Source organism: Labrus bergylta, chromosome 1, assembly GCF_963930695.1.
Source record: "Labrus bergylta chromosome 1, fLabBer1.1, whole genome shotgun sequence".
Classification (NCBI taxonomy): Eukaryota; Metazoa; Chordata; class Actinopteri; order Labriformes; family Labridae; genus Labrus; species Labrus bergylta.
The window spans coordinates 8,147,240-8,162,694 of record NC_089195.1 but is presented as its reverse complement, the minus strand read 5'-3'; the positions used below and the strand labels follow the sequence as shown (position 1 = coordinate 8,162,694).

The window sequence follows — 15,455 nt, the reverse complement described above, 5'->3', positions numbered from 1 at the left end:
AAGACAAGAGAGGAGATGTGTGTTTGTGTGCTGCCAGGCAGAGAGCAGGAGAACTGTGTGTGTGTGTGTGTGTGTGTGTGTGTGTGTGTGTGTGTGTGTGTGTAGAGCAGAGCAGAGCGCCAGACAGCACTAGCTTACGCGATAATAAGCGCTAATGAGCTAACAATAGCCCTTACAGGCATCAAGTGACTGAGGTCTGTAAGGTAACATACTATTAGTGACTTTATAATGCTCAGGCTTCCGTTTATATGAGATGAAGATGAATGAAAAGCTGCTGACTAGGTTAAATCTGTCGCTCTTCTGTCTTTAAATGTTTGCAGAGATGTCGAAGTAAAATAACTCTTAGTACACTTTGAAAGTTCTCCACTACAAGTAAAGGTCCTTCATTCAAAGTGTATCAGTATTGTCATAAATATGTAAGAACTTAAAGAAGACCCCTTTTCCACCTTTTCAAACAGTCCCCTGTGGTCTAAATGAAACATCTGTGCTATGCTTTGGTCAAAATATAACATGAATCAAGCACCAGAGGAGGTTTGTGACCCTGTATAAACCAGCTCTCTCAGAACGCTCTGTTTTGGTGTGTGTGTCTCTTTAAATGCAATCAGCCCCACTGAGTGTTCCCGGTAGACATCAATCCTCTGTAACGAGAATAAAAATGGCGGACCTGCTCAAAAGTTTTGTTCTAGGCTGGGGGTGGAGTGCCAGGGGAGGGGATTTTCTTTTTTTCTTTTTTTTTTTTACCAGAATCCCACTGTGACATCACAAGGAGAGCAAAATTGAAACATTTTTTTCTGTGTTGTAAGACCTGTGTTTAATGTTTTTCATGTGTTTATGAGTTTAGGAAAACAGCTAACAAACATATTGTTATAAAAGGCTATAACAATTTTCTGAAGCTGGTTTTAGGCTTACTGAATTAGTTAAAAAAGTGAGTAAAAGTAATGGTTTTAATTCAAAGTACTGACTTAAATGTAATGACTTTTTAAAGGACGAATGTTAACTTTTTGATCCAGTAGATGTCGCCCTTGAGCACCTGCATTAAACCAACACAAAATGCTGTTAGGAGACACCTCCGCTATTCTGAAGCCTCCGCTCTCCTCCAGCGACACACCTCTAACCCCTCTACACTCGCATGAAGGAATCTCCTCCACGCTTCCAGTCATTGCTAATCCTGCAGGTTCCCAAAATTCACACAGAGTTGGGAAGTTTTCTCGTACTACTATACCCCAAAAACTTCAAATGAAGCCGAATGCATGAATACATTTGAACATTTAAAGTTTGAATTACTGATCTTATTGAGTTCAATTCTTTTTTAATTGTATGAACGGTTTTTATTATTTTGATTCTTTCATATATTTCATTGTCTTGCCCTTTGACCTCCTAATACAATGAATTTCCTGTTTATTCCTGTTTTCTCTCTTCTTGTTTCCTTGCCGTCTCTGATGATCTGACTTGCACATGTTTGATGATATTTCAATCTGCTCCATTGATGTCTGAATCTTAGGGCACCATTGTTAGCGAGGGTTCTGGGTTCAAGGATTTCCTCTTTTAATCAGCAGGGTTACTCAGCTGTAAGTGTATTTCTGTCTGTGTATGTGTGCATGTTGTTTACTGTCTGTTCAAGTGTGTCATTTTCAGGGTGGGGAGCGAAGAACGAGCTGTGGAATGCTGAGTTTATCTCTAAATAGTTATATAACCCTTTAAATGCCTGTCTGCTTAGATATACAGAACACACACACGCACACACAGACACACACACAAACACACACACACACACACGCAAAAACATGCATGCAGAACACACCCATACCATTGGGTCTTAGATTGTGGTCTTTACTGCACAGTCCAAATGTGTTCCCACCCAGTCAAGGAAGCGGTGAGTGTGAAAAATGCTTAATGAATTTCTCACACACGCACACGCAGGCACACACACTGAGGCACATACAAAATGTATCGTAAAGTCAATAGCAACACTCACAAACTGTCCTGAACTGGTTTTTCTCCTCACACCAGTGCTGTCAAGCCTCTGAAGGCTGTTACAGTACTGAGTACCAGATGACCATTACGTAACTTTTCCACTGTCTCCTTAGCAAATTCAAATCTGTCCTCCAAACGCCATCTTATGAATTCACAATTCATATAAAAAGTTAGCGACTAGGGTTTGCTCAGGCCATGCAACACGCTTCTCTTTCTTTTCCTTCTGCTTTGTTATCCGAGTGCTGAGAATAAATCGAGAGAAACCACAGGAGCTGAAGCTGCGAAGCAAAGAATCCTGCTTTACTTTACTACGACAACTTTTAAAAACCATTCATGACTCAACAGATAAATATGGAATAAGTTATTTTCTGTTTGATAAATAAAAGCCCTGATTTCATATTTACACTACTACACTGTTTTTTACCTACATTTGACAAGATACTGGAACCTCTATTTGGTTTTATTTATGAGGGATCCCTCTATTCCTTAAGAAACTGAACATGAATAAATATCATTGGATTAAATATCTCTGACATTGTTTTACAGTGACTTCACTTCTGTTATACTTGTACTGCTGCGGGGCACCACTAGACAGGATGCCACAGTCTCAGCTCGTCTCAAATAAAGGATACATAAGAATAAATGAACCTGTTACAAGCAAGAGTAAAACTTGAAGTGAAAGACCCACTTGTTAAGTATTGAGAAAAAAAATGGAGCAGTAGGACACAGAAATCCCTGCTGACACAAGAATTTCAGAAAATCAACAATAAACTGATCTGAAGGTATTTACACGATAAAAAATATCTCAAAAGAAAAAAAAACACACTTATAGTGAGGAAATGTTTCACAATGTTCTTTCACTTGTTTTGACGGTGTCTTCTGTTTCATGCCTGCACTTACCTTGGATGTGCTTTGACACTCCCAGTGGTAGTGGAGTAGTGACTGACTGTCGGGGTCCATGTTGGGGTCGTATGACTGCTCTGCACTGAGCTGCAGGTCTTGTGTTCTCGACCACACTCTGTAGGTGCCCCCTTCTATAATCGGCATCAGCCTGACGTGAAGAAAAGGGGATCAAATCTCTGGTTAAAATATTAAAACTTTTCCATGATAATCATTTGACATGTGATCAAATATGTTTGGATGTAATTCTGCGTCTAATAGAGGAGCGTGTTTGTGAACCTAAGCACAGAAGTTAGAATAAAATCCAAGCAATGCATGCAGACCTAAATATCTAGCAGCATGAATGATCTGACATCTCGTCTTATATCTTAAAAAGTCCACAGAACGGTTTGGTCAGAAAACACCTAATGTTTTTTTTTTTTTTTTTTAAAGATTTATTTTGGGCTTTTCGTGCCTTTAATACAGAGACAGGACAGTGGATAGAGTTGGAAACCAGGGAGAGAGAGTGGGGAATGACATGCGGAAAGGGGCCACGGGTGGAGGTGAACCCGGGCCTACCGCTCGAGATGAGAGTCTCAATACATGGGATGCGCGCTCTAACCATTGCACCACCAGCGCGCCCCAGAAAACACCTACTGTAACACCAACTTGATTTTTTCCATTCATATTCAGTTTATTTTTAACGTCGTATACTGGTTTACTGAGGTTTTCTCAAGAAAACCTGAATATTGGAAACTCCAAGTCACTACTCAGTGTAGTCTTTGGTTATCACAGCATCAACATCTGGTTTTAGTTCTAGAGTTTACGTCCATACTATGGTCTGTGGTTGAGTGTCTGCTTTGGTGGCATGGTTAATACATTTGAGACAAGTTACATGGTACCAAAGAGACAGCTTTTCGCCGAGTTGGACATCAGTTTAAGAACAGAGTCAAACAAGAACTTTTAGATGCAGAGTGAGAGGTAATAATGGTGCCTGAACATCATGTAGACTCTGTATTAAAAATCACACAGAAATTATGAAAGGAGAAGAAATATAATCCAGAATGCTGTTTTTTTAAGAATGAAGGACATGCTATTTTGAAATGATACATTTGTTTTCCCCTTTTTTCTCAGTTTCATAGAGTAAAAGATTACTTAGTCCATTATCAATTTGTTTTACATTTCAATGATTGTTAATGAATCAGATCGTAGCCTATGAACTGAGATTCAAATCGGATAGTCCTGTAAAGGAGAGATTCACACCCCTGTTCTCTGTGCAAATGTAGCCATATCACTAGCAGGAATTAATTCATGGTTAAAAATGATGGATCAAATTGGTATACAATACGATATGGTACACTTTTATTGTCCCATTGGAGACATTTGTCTTGGATTCAAAGTGCTGCAAACATTCAGCTGCTTCAATGGTAGAATCCCTTACTGACCTGGCAGCCATGACGCTGAGTTGTATACAAGCAGCCTTCCTCAGTGGGACACCTTTGTATGACAGAGAAAACACTAAGGTGTAGTTCCCTGTTGGCAAGGCCATCTTAGGCAACGACAGCTGCAGCCGCTGCACATCCACCTCCACCGGCAGGCGAATTATTGGTTTCATCAAAGACCGGGAGGGCTGAGACTCCATCCCAGAGGGAATAACGTGGTTTTTGTCATCATCACATGATGGTGTTGAAAGTATCTGCCAGAGGTATTGAGCTCCGTAGCGTAGGCAGCCTTTCAGATCCACACTGGCCTCCACCAAAGAGGGCTGGTAACGCCATATGGGCAAGCGAGGGGCTTGAACCACATGCACTTCTGGCTCCTCACACTCCAATACACTGATGTTTACCTCCACTTGGGCCAACACCCAGCTCACCAGGTTGCTGCAGTTCACCTGAGAAAAAGGACAAAAAGTCACAGAAAATTGGGAGATGTCAAGTTTCACATCCAAAATTGGTGAAATTAATATTTCAAATATTGAACAGTTTACAGTGAAAAAACATACTTTGACGAGGAAGTGCCCAGGGTTTTTGAAGTTATAATCCACAGTTGTGTTGTTGGTATGAACTGGAGATGAACCATCACCAAAATCCCACAAGCACTCCACAGAGTTAGAGCTGGGTGAAACGTAGGTCGACAGCGTCACTGTCTTATTGATAAAAGTGTCCCGTGGTGTTGCATACAGGACGGCAGCAGTCAGCAGGTTCTGCACCAGGATGTACTTGGTGATATACTGACTAGGCAGGGAGTTGAAGGCCTTCAGGTGGATGGTCAATACGCCTTCTACTTCTGGGGTGTAGGACACCTGGAGTTGTGTGATTCATTGAGACACATCACCATTTGTGTACCTTAAAAGCTGTTTGCTGTATTTATATTTTTGTCATCACTAAAAAAAACGAGTATTGAATTGATGTTACCTCTTTGCCAAATATTGTTGTCTTGTGGAGTTTGTGCAGATCAAAGGTCCACAGGAAACAAACTGGTTTGCCTCTGACGATGTTGGCCACAAAAAACCTCTTTTCACCCACAGGGATTGCTGCAGAGATTCCCGTGATGGAAAGTCCACTCACCGGCTCCATCACTTGGACCTGGAGGTTCCTCCTCTGAGAACTCACCTGGATTTTCACATTGAAATACATTATCAAAACCTCCAATGTTTGAATAAATTATCATGCTGGATTGTTATCTCAAAGTTAATGAAAATATATACTTTTTGTTACCAATAACTCATAATAACTTTTTTTGTGTCCAAACATAATGAGAGAAACGGTTTTTTGTTCTTTGAGGAAACATTACTAAATTTATGGAGGTCTCCAAGTAAACATGTTTGTGGTGTGAGTGGTATGACTGAGTTAGTATTTATCATTGCTTGCTTTGTTATATCCAACCAAATATATTACATTTTGATGCAGTCCAACAGCAGATGGAGTAGTGTTCCCTCAGCAGTGCCACAGTTAATGCAATTAATATAACCGCCAATGCACAGCTGTAAATGGTAAATGGACTTGAGCTTATATAGTGCTTTTCTAGTCTTTAGGCTATTCAAAGCGCTTTTACACAGCATGTCACACCTACCCATTCACACCCTGATGGCAGTGGTTGCTATGTAGTGAGACTATAAGTAGTAACTAATCCCGTTCATACCCATTCATACGCAGTGGGAGTAATTCGGGGTTAAGTATCTTGCCCAAGGACACAGCGGACATGTTGCTGCAGGGTTGCTGAGAGACGACGACTCTACCAACTGAGTCACAGCAGCCCCATAAGTAGAGGTGTAGTTTAGACTGTTATGGGTTTTGAATTATGTTAGCTTACCTACTTATCTTACTTATCTTCTTAGGTGCACTAAGCACTAAGTACTTGTGTGCTTTCATCCCTTTATTCTCAGCCTGTCCAAAGTTTAGATCATTGGGTGGGCTTGGGTGGGGGTGCTTATTCCTGTCAAGGTATGTCTTTAATGACTAACTACTAATGATTCCATAACTGCATGAGTAAAATAAAGCACCACTGGATTGTAAGCGTAAATGTGTTACGGTGCCTGTATGTAATTATGAGGAGACTTGAACTTGAACCCCAAGAAAATCATTTAAATTCAAGATGTAGTGAGACAATTAGCAAATTATCACAAATCCTTATGATACATAACAGTTAATTTAAGTGAAAGTAACATGGGTGTTAGTTGATTAAATGTTTAAATGATCTCAAACATACAAATCATTTATGTTACTGGCACTGATAATATATGAATCCATTTTGACTTTACCTGGTTGTGAGCAGTCAGATTCACCATGTATGTATCCACCCTGCTGAACGTATGGACATAGCTTTGGTTGGGTTGAGGGATGACAGTGGCGTCGCCGCTAATGCTGAGGATGAGACTGACGTCTGTACCTGCGCCCATGGAAAAAGTGAACTCAACTTTCTCACCGACTGCTGCACATTTTTTACTCGCCCTTAGTTCCAATCCCTGAATCTTGTCCTGAACAAAGAACTCTCTGGAAACCAACTGTCCACTGACATCATTGGAGGCATTCAAAGACATGACGGCTGTTTTTGGCTCATTAAAAATCAGAGAGGTTTTCCTTCCAGTTTCTGTCCTTCCCTCTAGCAGCCATGTCCACGTCACATTGGTTCCTGTGAGTACCTCCCCCTGGAGCACAAGGCTGACATTGGTTGCTACGTAACCTTGCTCTGTCACATTGGTTGCTGAAAAATTTAAACCGGAAATTAATTCCTGTACACTGAGGACCTCTGACACAATCTCTGAGCTCACTTCATTGAAAACTTCCACAGTAACTAGCTTCAGTCCAGGACTACTGAAGCTTTGGGTCTTCCATGGCTCGTTCCACTGCAGAACATCCCCATTCACAGACCAGCGATACTGCAGGTCCGAGCCATCAGGAGTCAATACAGTCAGGTTGGTTGAAGCATTGATGGCAATCTTTTTGTTGCTGATCTCTAGGTGTGGATGTCCAACTGGGTCCAGGAAGTTGATAGTTCTGTTTACAGACAGCTGACCAAGGAGGTTGGCTGCCTGGAGAAAGATGTCACAGCGGCCTGGTGTGGAGAAGTTCACTGCCACTGTTTTTGCACTTATGTTAAAGCTGGAACTGACGGGGTCAAGCTCTCTGATGAGGTTCCAAGTAAATGTCATGTTGGTTCCTTCTTTTAAACCAGCGTTTAGGTGGAGAACACGATTGGTAGCAAAGTAGAAACCTTCCAACCCCCGGCCTCCATCTCCTCGAGTGTCCTCTTCTGCTAAAATCTGCAGGCCCTCCAGTTCACGTTGGACAAACAGGAAGATGCTCGCTTGTGCAGTTCCAACATCATTCTCCGCCGTCACGATAATATTGAAAGTCCCAACGGAGCGGAAGGTGTAAAACATGGTGTGGGTCCCTATTATTGCTGTACAGCGATCACACAAGATCCAAGAGAACCGAACTCCATCTCCCTCCACCATTTGGGCCTCAAAGTGGACCGAGGCATTAAGAGGCACATTGACCAAGCTTGCATTGATGGTCAACCCAAGGATTGGCGCAAGAACAGCAACAGGTAAGCTTGTGACATTTCTGCTTACAGTGTTGGCAGCTGTCAATGTAACATTGTAGATTCCAGAGGTCTTGTAGGTGTGGAGGACATTTTGGCCCTTAATCACATTTCCGACTCCGAAGTTCCAGACATAAGTGACATTAGAAGCTGTGGAAGATGTTGTGAAATAGTATGGTGCACCAAGAGTCAGGTTGTTAAACTTAGTGCCATTATGTTGAATAAGAATGGGTCCTAATGGTGTCAGAACATCAAACACAACACTGGTGTTAATGGTGGAAATGTTGTTGAAGACAATGACTGACACAATGTAACGACCAGGGTTTTTATATGTTGTCACCATTTTTTCAGAACCACAGTTTGGCAAAAAGTCCTCTTCCCTACCAAGGTCCCACTTGTAACCATAGTGAAATTCTGGCTGAGCTCTGGCTTGGAGCTGGATCTCCTCCCCAACAGCATATTGTGTTTTCTCAAGCACAAGGCTGATGGTGGTTAAAGATGGCTGCACACACACCCAGTTGAAGAAGTTGGCTTTGGTGTCCTTGTTTATCCCGCTTGACAGAAGCAGTGAGAGGTGATAGTTCCCGCTTGTCAAGTATGTGTGCAAGACTCTGGGGTTGCCGTGGTGTGTCTCGTTGGGGCTTCCATCACCAAAGCTCCATTCGTAATGATGAGCTGATGCGTTGCCGGACACCCATGCTTCAAAGTTAACGGCAGTCCGCTCTTGGACACATCCAGATGGCTCCATCTTCACAACTTGGAAGACAAACACCTGCACTGGTACCAGTGTCCAGCCAGAGCTCACAGCATTCATGGCAGTCACATTCACTGTATAGTTTCCATCTTTTCTGTAGCCGTGTGATACATGAGGCGCAGATGTTGTGTAAATAGTCCCATCGCCCATAGAGAACGTCCAGGTGATGTTATTCCCAGAAGCAAGGTGTGCCCACACTGTAGTTGAACTGTGAAGCTCTGTGGGGGATGAACTTTCAACTGTTAAATTTTCAATCTCCTCATATACAAACATCTCTGCACACTCCTTAGTAGAGCTGATGGTGTTGTTTACTGACACACAGACATTAAAGACGCCGCTCTGTGCAAAGGTGTGTGCTACGCGGCGACCTTGTTGCGGGGAAGAAGCATCCCCAAAGTGCCAGTCGTAGTGAATGCCATAAGGTGAGGGCAAAGGGTGAGCCTCGAAATCTGCTGCTTTGCAGGTGAGGAGGAGTGGAGGCTCTGTTTGTATATCCACCCGAGTGAGGATGCTGTAGACACTCATGTTGATGCTCTGACTGATGTTCTCATAACGATTGGACACCGACACCAGTGCAGTGTATATTCCTGTATCAAACAAGAAAAAGAGGTAGAGTTAGCTCAATTTGATCTCCCTGCCACCTTACACATTCATCTTTGTGTGAGTTCAAACAAAGTTAAAATAACATACTTGCTGCTGTTTATTTAGCCATGTTTGTGCATTAATTTTCTAATAGGGAGATAGATGAGGGGTTACCTGGCTGAGAGTAGATATAGGTGACATTGTTGCTTAATAGGACCTGATTGGGCGACTCTGAGCATAGGAGGGAGGGGGAGTAGGGAGGCTTGAACTCAAACTCCTTATAACCGCCATCCCCAAACGACCATCTGAAAAATAACAAATCAAATGTTAAACCATTGTAAGAGGACCCATTGAGTACAACCAGGAGCTGAGGTGAAATAATGCACCAATAACTGTCTCCATCCTCAAGCATACACACACAAAAACACACATAGACACAGTCACTAGTTGAAAGTGGAAAATCTTCTCTGACGCGGCAGTGCAGGCTTTGGACGAGGAGAAGTGGAAACTCAAAAATCACAAAACCTCTCTGGACCAGGAATGGTGAAAGTGGAGGGAAACAAAGTGAATGAGTGGGCCAGAGCTTAAAAGGGTGGGAATGTGAAAGAAGGAGGGACAGAAAAAAGTAGAAGAGAAAGAGTGGAAGAAAAAGGGGAGGGGGGGGGTACAGTGGAAAGAGCTGAGCAGAAGGGAAAATTCTTGTCAGCAATCTGCTCTAACCACACAGTTATAAATCCAAGGCTCTGCATGGTATGCATGCTACAGTACTATTATGGTGCACAAGAAGTCAAAAACAGAGAATAGAGCGATGGCAGAAACAGAGAGAGTGATAGAGGAGAAGAAAGGAGCAAATGCAAACACACAGGACTCACTCAGCCTTTGAAATTTGAGAGATTCAGATTCAAAAAACAAACCACAGAGGATACCTACCTACCAACCCATCCATCCATCCATCTATCCATCCCTCCCTCCATGCATCCATCCATCTATCTATCTATCTATCTATCCATCCATCCATCCTATCTCTGTTCATACCTGAAGGTTGCAGCCACAGACATGTCCAGGAGCACAGTTGTGGTAAGGGTCTGTGTGGAGCCCTGAGGAACAACATCGGGAACACCTTTCACTGTGAGGTTGGCCATCGGCTGCATTCGATCCACAGTCACGTTGAAATGCTCAGTGAGGGAGCTGACATGATTTATGGCTGTCACCTGGAAGGTACACCACAGGATCAGTGAGACAATGACGACAGATAGTAAGCAGTTAAGGTATTGTGTAGCTTGTAGTACATGACACAAAATTACGGGGTGCAATCATAATATTTTCAGATTAATCGATAAAGGTCTCTCTCTATTTGAATCAAGAGTGTGTTTCATACTTCATTACAGTCAGCTGGCAGCTCATATGCCGATTTAGCAGACACCACAAACATCCATGTTATGGATATTCATGTAATATACATGCATGTCTGACCCATTCTGATAACTGAATGGACCATTTTCCTTGTGACGGCTCAAATAATGAAAAGAAAGTTTAAAGCCGTGAAGAGTTGGACAGTTTCACTGAAAATCAACTGAATCGAAACAATGCAATCTGCTTGACCCCAAAAAAAAACATTGTCAAAGTAATCAGCTGATATCATAATCAGACACATTCTTGAAGCACTTAAAAATTAGGTTCAAAGATTGTCTTCAAGATGATCAAAATGCTAATATATTCGTGATTTTAAAGTACAAATATGTCAAACTAATACAGAAAGTAAGTGTTGTGCTGAGGAAATATATCCTACCAATACAAATGGCATTAGTATGAAAAACACAAAAGTATTAAATGTTCATGTTTCATATGTTTCCTGCAGGTCTTAATTGTTCCCATGTTGATTTTGTGATGATGTTTGTGAAACTATCTGATTATTACTCCTTGAAAGCCTTTCCAATATGAACCTCAATATCTCAATACATATAGTATACAACGAAACATGTTGAATTTGTGTTTACATATTTGAAGACAAGATTTACTGTCTTCATGGGCGGCTGTGCCTCAGTTAATAGAGTCGGTCGTCTATTTGAGGGTTTGATCCCCAGCTCCTGCAGCCACATGTCAGATGTGTCCCTGGGCAAGACACTTAACCCAGAATTGCTGCATGTGTATGAATGGGGTTAATTACTTCTGTTGGTGACTTTACATAGCATCCTCTACCATCAGTGTGTGAATGGGTAGGTGTGACATGCGGTGTAAAAACACTTTGAGTAAATAGAAACAGAAAGCGCCGAAACTTACGGTGAGCTTGTAGACGGCCGGGTGCTGGTAGATGACATTGAGGACGGTGTTGTAATAGGTGAAGTATGGCTTGTCATCCACCGTCCACTTAAATGTAGGACTGGAGCCTTCCAGCACGGATGCTGTGTAACTCTAAAACACACAGACATGAAAACATGATAAAGCAGACAGCGCAGCTTGCATTGTATCATTATGTGATATAAACTCAGAAAAAAAGAAGCAGAAAACAGACACTGACCACGACTGACTCCATGAGCACTCTGTGTGCAGGGTGGGGCTGAACCATCAGTCCTCGGAGCGGCTCTTCCAGCTGGACAACCAAAGTCAGGCTGGCCTCAGTCACGTTATTATAGACCTCCAACTCCACCTGCATTGGACCCTTCTGTTCCTCCAACCTCAGGCTCAGATCCAGCACTGCATACAGGCTGGGCTCCGCCACGTCCAACCCGGACCCTGAGCTGGGGCTTGGTCTACAGAGAGCTGGACCGGAGGAAAACTCTGGTGAACAGTCTGGCTGGAAGACCGCGGTCCGATCACTTCCATGTAGAGAGACAGTTGTTACGTAGCGAGACTGGACACGGAGCAGCAGCCGGGTGTCGTTGGGCTGCAAGTAGAGGGTGCTGTTCCGGGAGGGAGGGTGGAGGACTGTCAGGCCCAGAGGAGGAACCACCCGCAATGGGCATGATGCTGAGGCGTGGTACGATGGTTCAGCTGTCGTCACCTAGAATTGATTTAAAAAACATATGAGCATAAGGAGCCATCTAAAACAGACCTAATGGGGAGTTAAAGGTCACATATTATACGAAATACACTTAACCTTGTTTCTCTAACACGAACATGTGTCCCTAGTCCATCTACAAACTCTCCAATTATAAGAACAGTAAATCGTCTCTGTTTATTTGCCTGCTCCACTTTTCAGAACATGTGTGCCCAAACAGGCCGTTTGGAGATTTTCCCTTCATGACATCACAAAGGGCAGTAACCCCTCCCCCGGGTGGGTGGTACTCCCACAGCAGAGTGGCGTGTTTAAACAGCCTGTTCTGAGCAGGGCTGAAATTGTTTTTTTTTTTTATAGGCATGATAGAAGAGAGGGTTGGAGTGGATATTGAGCTTCAAAGACATGTTGTGTGGAGCTCTGAGACTTATCTAAACTTGTTGAATAGGTGTATGATATGTGTTCTTCAACTTACATAACCTAGCAACAAAAAGCAGCGGTGAGAAAGGCTCTGAAACTGAGGTCGTGAGCATGGCCAGCACAAAAAAAAATATTGAAAATATGATATCAATATTTCTAAAGTTAGTTTGCACCAAACTGTAGTTGTTTGTTCATGACCATGTAATAATTTAATATAAACCAGCCATTTTTTTTCAGGGGTACATAAATCATGTTCCTAGAAGGATTTATTGATTGATAACTTGCAGATACTGGATACTGGTATCAGGATTGGGACAACTCTATACAGACATTTAATAATATTAAAATCTGTCAGATGCATGCCAGGATAGAACATCCAGCTTTGGTCTCTTACCATCAGGCTGTAGAGTCCGGGCTGGGGTAGACCAGCAGACAGCTGTCCCCCCTTTAGCTGAGTCTCACTCTGACCCACGTAGAGAACTCTGACGGGGCAGACGACTTCCTCCATCCAGCCTCCTTCACCGTCCTCCACCAGAGCCTCTATGTCGAGCTCCGGGTCGGGCACAGGGTCAGAGTCACGGTCCACTGAGGCGTCAGTTTGGTGTCTGGTGTTGTTAATCCAGAACCAGTCCGATTGGTTAAGGGCCAAAACAGGTTGTCGCCAAAGTGAGTGTGGGGACGATTGGCATTGGAGAAGAGAGGTAGGGCCGGCATTGTGCTGCAGGGCTATGACATCACCAGGTGAAACAAGGATGTCCTCCAAATCCTCTTGTACCTGAGCAAAGCCGGGATCAGGAGACATCAGCAGACATAGGTTAAAGGGAAATACTGCTTTCGCTTATTTTGCATCTTTTGCTGAAGGAAAAAGAAACATCAAACTCCTGAAAATTTCCCCCAAAATGTTCTGGGTGAGCTGCATTTGCTGATGAAAACCGGGAAGAGAGAGTGGAGAATGACATGCAGGATTTGAGACACATGTCATACTTGGGGCCCATTATTTGACACCATCTTTACCTGGACATTTTGCTGCCAGCCCCCTAGAGTAAGACTCTGCATATAGGCGGGCTGAACAGTCTGTGAATGCAGAAGGATATCAGTAAAATTCACTGTGAGCGAGGGGGTGTGGGTGCTGACGTTAATATCACGTGACCTGTGAATATACATTAGGATCTTAATTCATGTATTGAAGCTTCTTTATTCTTTTTTAATATTTGAAAGTATGTACTATATGTATATGTGAATATTGTTATAACATAACTGATTAAAGGCTACGTTGCCGCATCGTCTTTTTTACATAATTTCCTGCCTCCTGAGACCCCCCCCCCCCCCACCTCCTGTCTAACAGAGGCAGTCTCCATATATGAACAGGAAACTCAGACAGACTTCAGGGGCCGCCTGTTCTGAAATTGTATCAATTTTCAGGAGTGCCTGTGTAAAAAAGGCTGATGATAAATCTCCCAGCTGTATATCCATGTGGACTAAAGTCAAAACCACAGTTTGAACTTAATGTATTACATACCGAGAGCTTCAACACAAATAACCATCCTCACCTGTATGTGAGCAGCTGGTCCTGCTGGAAGGGTGAACACCACCTCGTACTTCAGGGTGTATCGAGGCCTCAGCGCCCCGGGGGGCAGGCGGTGAGTCTGGGTGCAGTTGGGGCAGGATGATGGGTGACAAGGACTCGAGAGAGGCAGGCAGCGGCGATGAAAGGGACACCACTGCTCTAGGCGGGGGCAAGACGGAGGATCACTGCTGTTGGTGTCATTAATAACACAAACAGCCACCGGAGCACACGCTTGACCTCCACAACCTGAAACAGAAAAATTCAATAAAAACTCAACAACAAAAACATGAGGCCATGTATGTGTGTGGGAGGATTTGTAGTGGTAACATAGTTCTCTGGACGTATATGCAAATCTGAGATCTTCCACTCTACGGTCTCTCCACTAATGCATGTCCACAGGTTCTGTTTTTGCATGTGTGTGTGAAAAGCATGTCTCTCAATAACAGAGTGTAAACCAGAATTTCCCTCAGGGATTAATAAACTATGTCAAAATAAACAAAAAAAAACAGAAGAATGGAGGAGCAAACTTGCTTTTGTGTAATTAATAATCCAGTTTTTCTTGCTCAGTATCTTCTCTGTCTCCTCTCCCCTGACTTTATTCACAGATCAAAGTTTTACAGAAAACATGCTCGGCTGATTGTCATGCATGTTCGTTTCATTGTGGATTTTTGCCTTTTCACAAATTTGTATTCCTCCCTGCTGCTCTATGTCACCGCTTCGTTTTTCCGTCTAAGTGGAGACTTACAGTTATCAGATAAAAAACAACAACAAGTATTGTAAGTTTGAGACTCTCAGTGATGCAGATACATGTTGTGTGTGTTCAGAAGGGAGGTGACACTTATCATCACATTTTCTTCCTCTCATGTTTTGCCCTTCTTGATGTCTCCACCTAAACCTTTTTTTTTTTTTCTTTACCTACTTAACAGCTTCAGACAAGCCTGGTCCGTGTGTCTGTGTGCGTCTGTGTATATGTTTCTGTCTGCTGGTGAGTGGCACAGGTGGCATATTGTTTTTACCTATTCTCACCAGGACTGTGCTGATGGTTTATCGTGTGTCAGAGATAGTGTTCTGAGTTTGACTCACTGGGAAGCAGCAGGTGATGGCCTGGGTAATGACAGTGAGGGCTGTATGTCTGGAATCGCACGTGGATGGGTGAACTGAGCTCCTGAGTGACAAACTCCAGGGAGGAGAGACGACCTGCCTGAACAAAGCTCAGAGCTGGGAACAGCAGAACCTGTGTG

The 15,455-nt window shown here is 43.0% G+C and overlaps 1 protein-coding gene across 1 annotated transcript in view; it reads right to left on the bottom strand.

Moving 5' to 3' along the window:
- pkd1a (polycystic kidney disease 1a) overlaps positions 1-15,455 on the bottom strand; it is a 76,079-nt gene that overhangs the window by 28,432 nt on the left and 32,192 nt on the right. Inside the window, exons 12-23 of the mRNA XM_065952880.1 lie at positions 15,298-15,448; positions 14,198-14,460; positions 13,042-13,422; positions 11,751-12,233; positions 11,513-11,644; positions 10,268-10,443; positions 9,407-9,537; positions 6,614-9,237; positions 5,268-5,465; positions 4,856-5,155; positions 4,299-4,744; positions 2,875-3,025 (exon numbers count right to left, since the gene is read on the bottom strand). Coding sequence (XP_065808952.1) covers positions 2,875-3,025; positions 4,299-4,744; positions 4,856-5,155; positions 5,268-5,465; positions 6,614-9,237; positions 9,407-9,537; positions 10,268-10,443; positions 11,513-11,644; positions 11,751-12,233; positions 13,042-13,422; positions 14,198-14,460; positions 15,298-15,448 — 5,436 coding nt within the window. The remainder of the gene's footprint in view (positions 1-2,874; positions 3,026-4,298; positions 4,745-4,855; positions 5,156-5,267; positions 5,466-6,613; positions 9,238-9,406; positions 9,538-10,267; positions 10,444-11,512; positions 11,645-11,750; positions 12,234-13,041; positions 13,423-14,197; positions 14,461-15,297; positions 15,449-15,455) is intronic.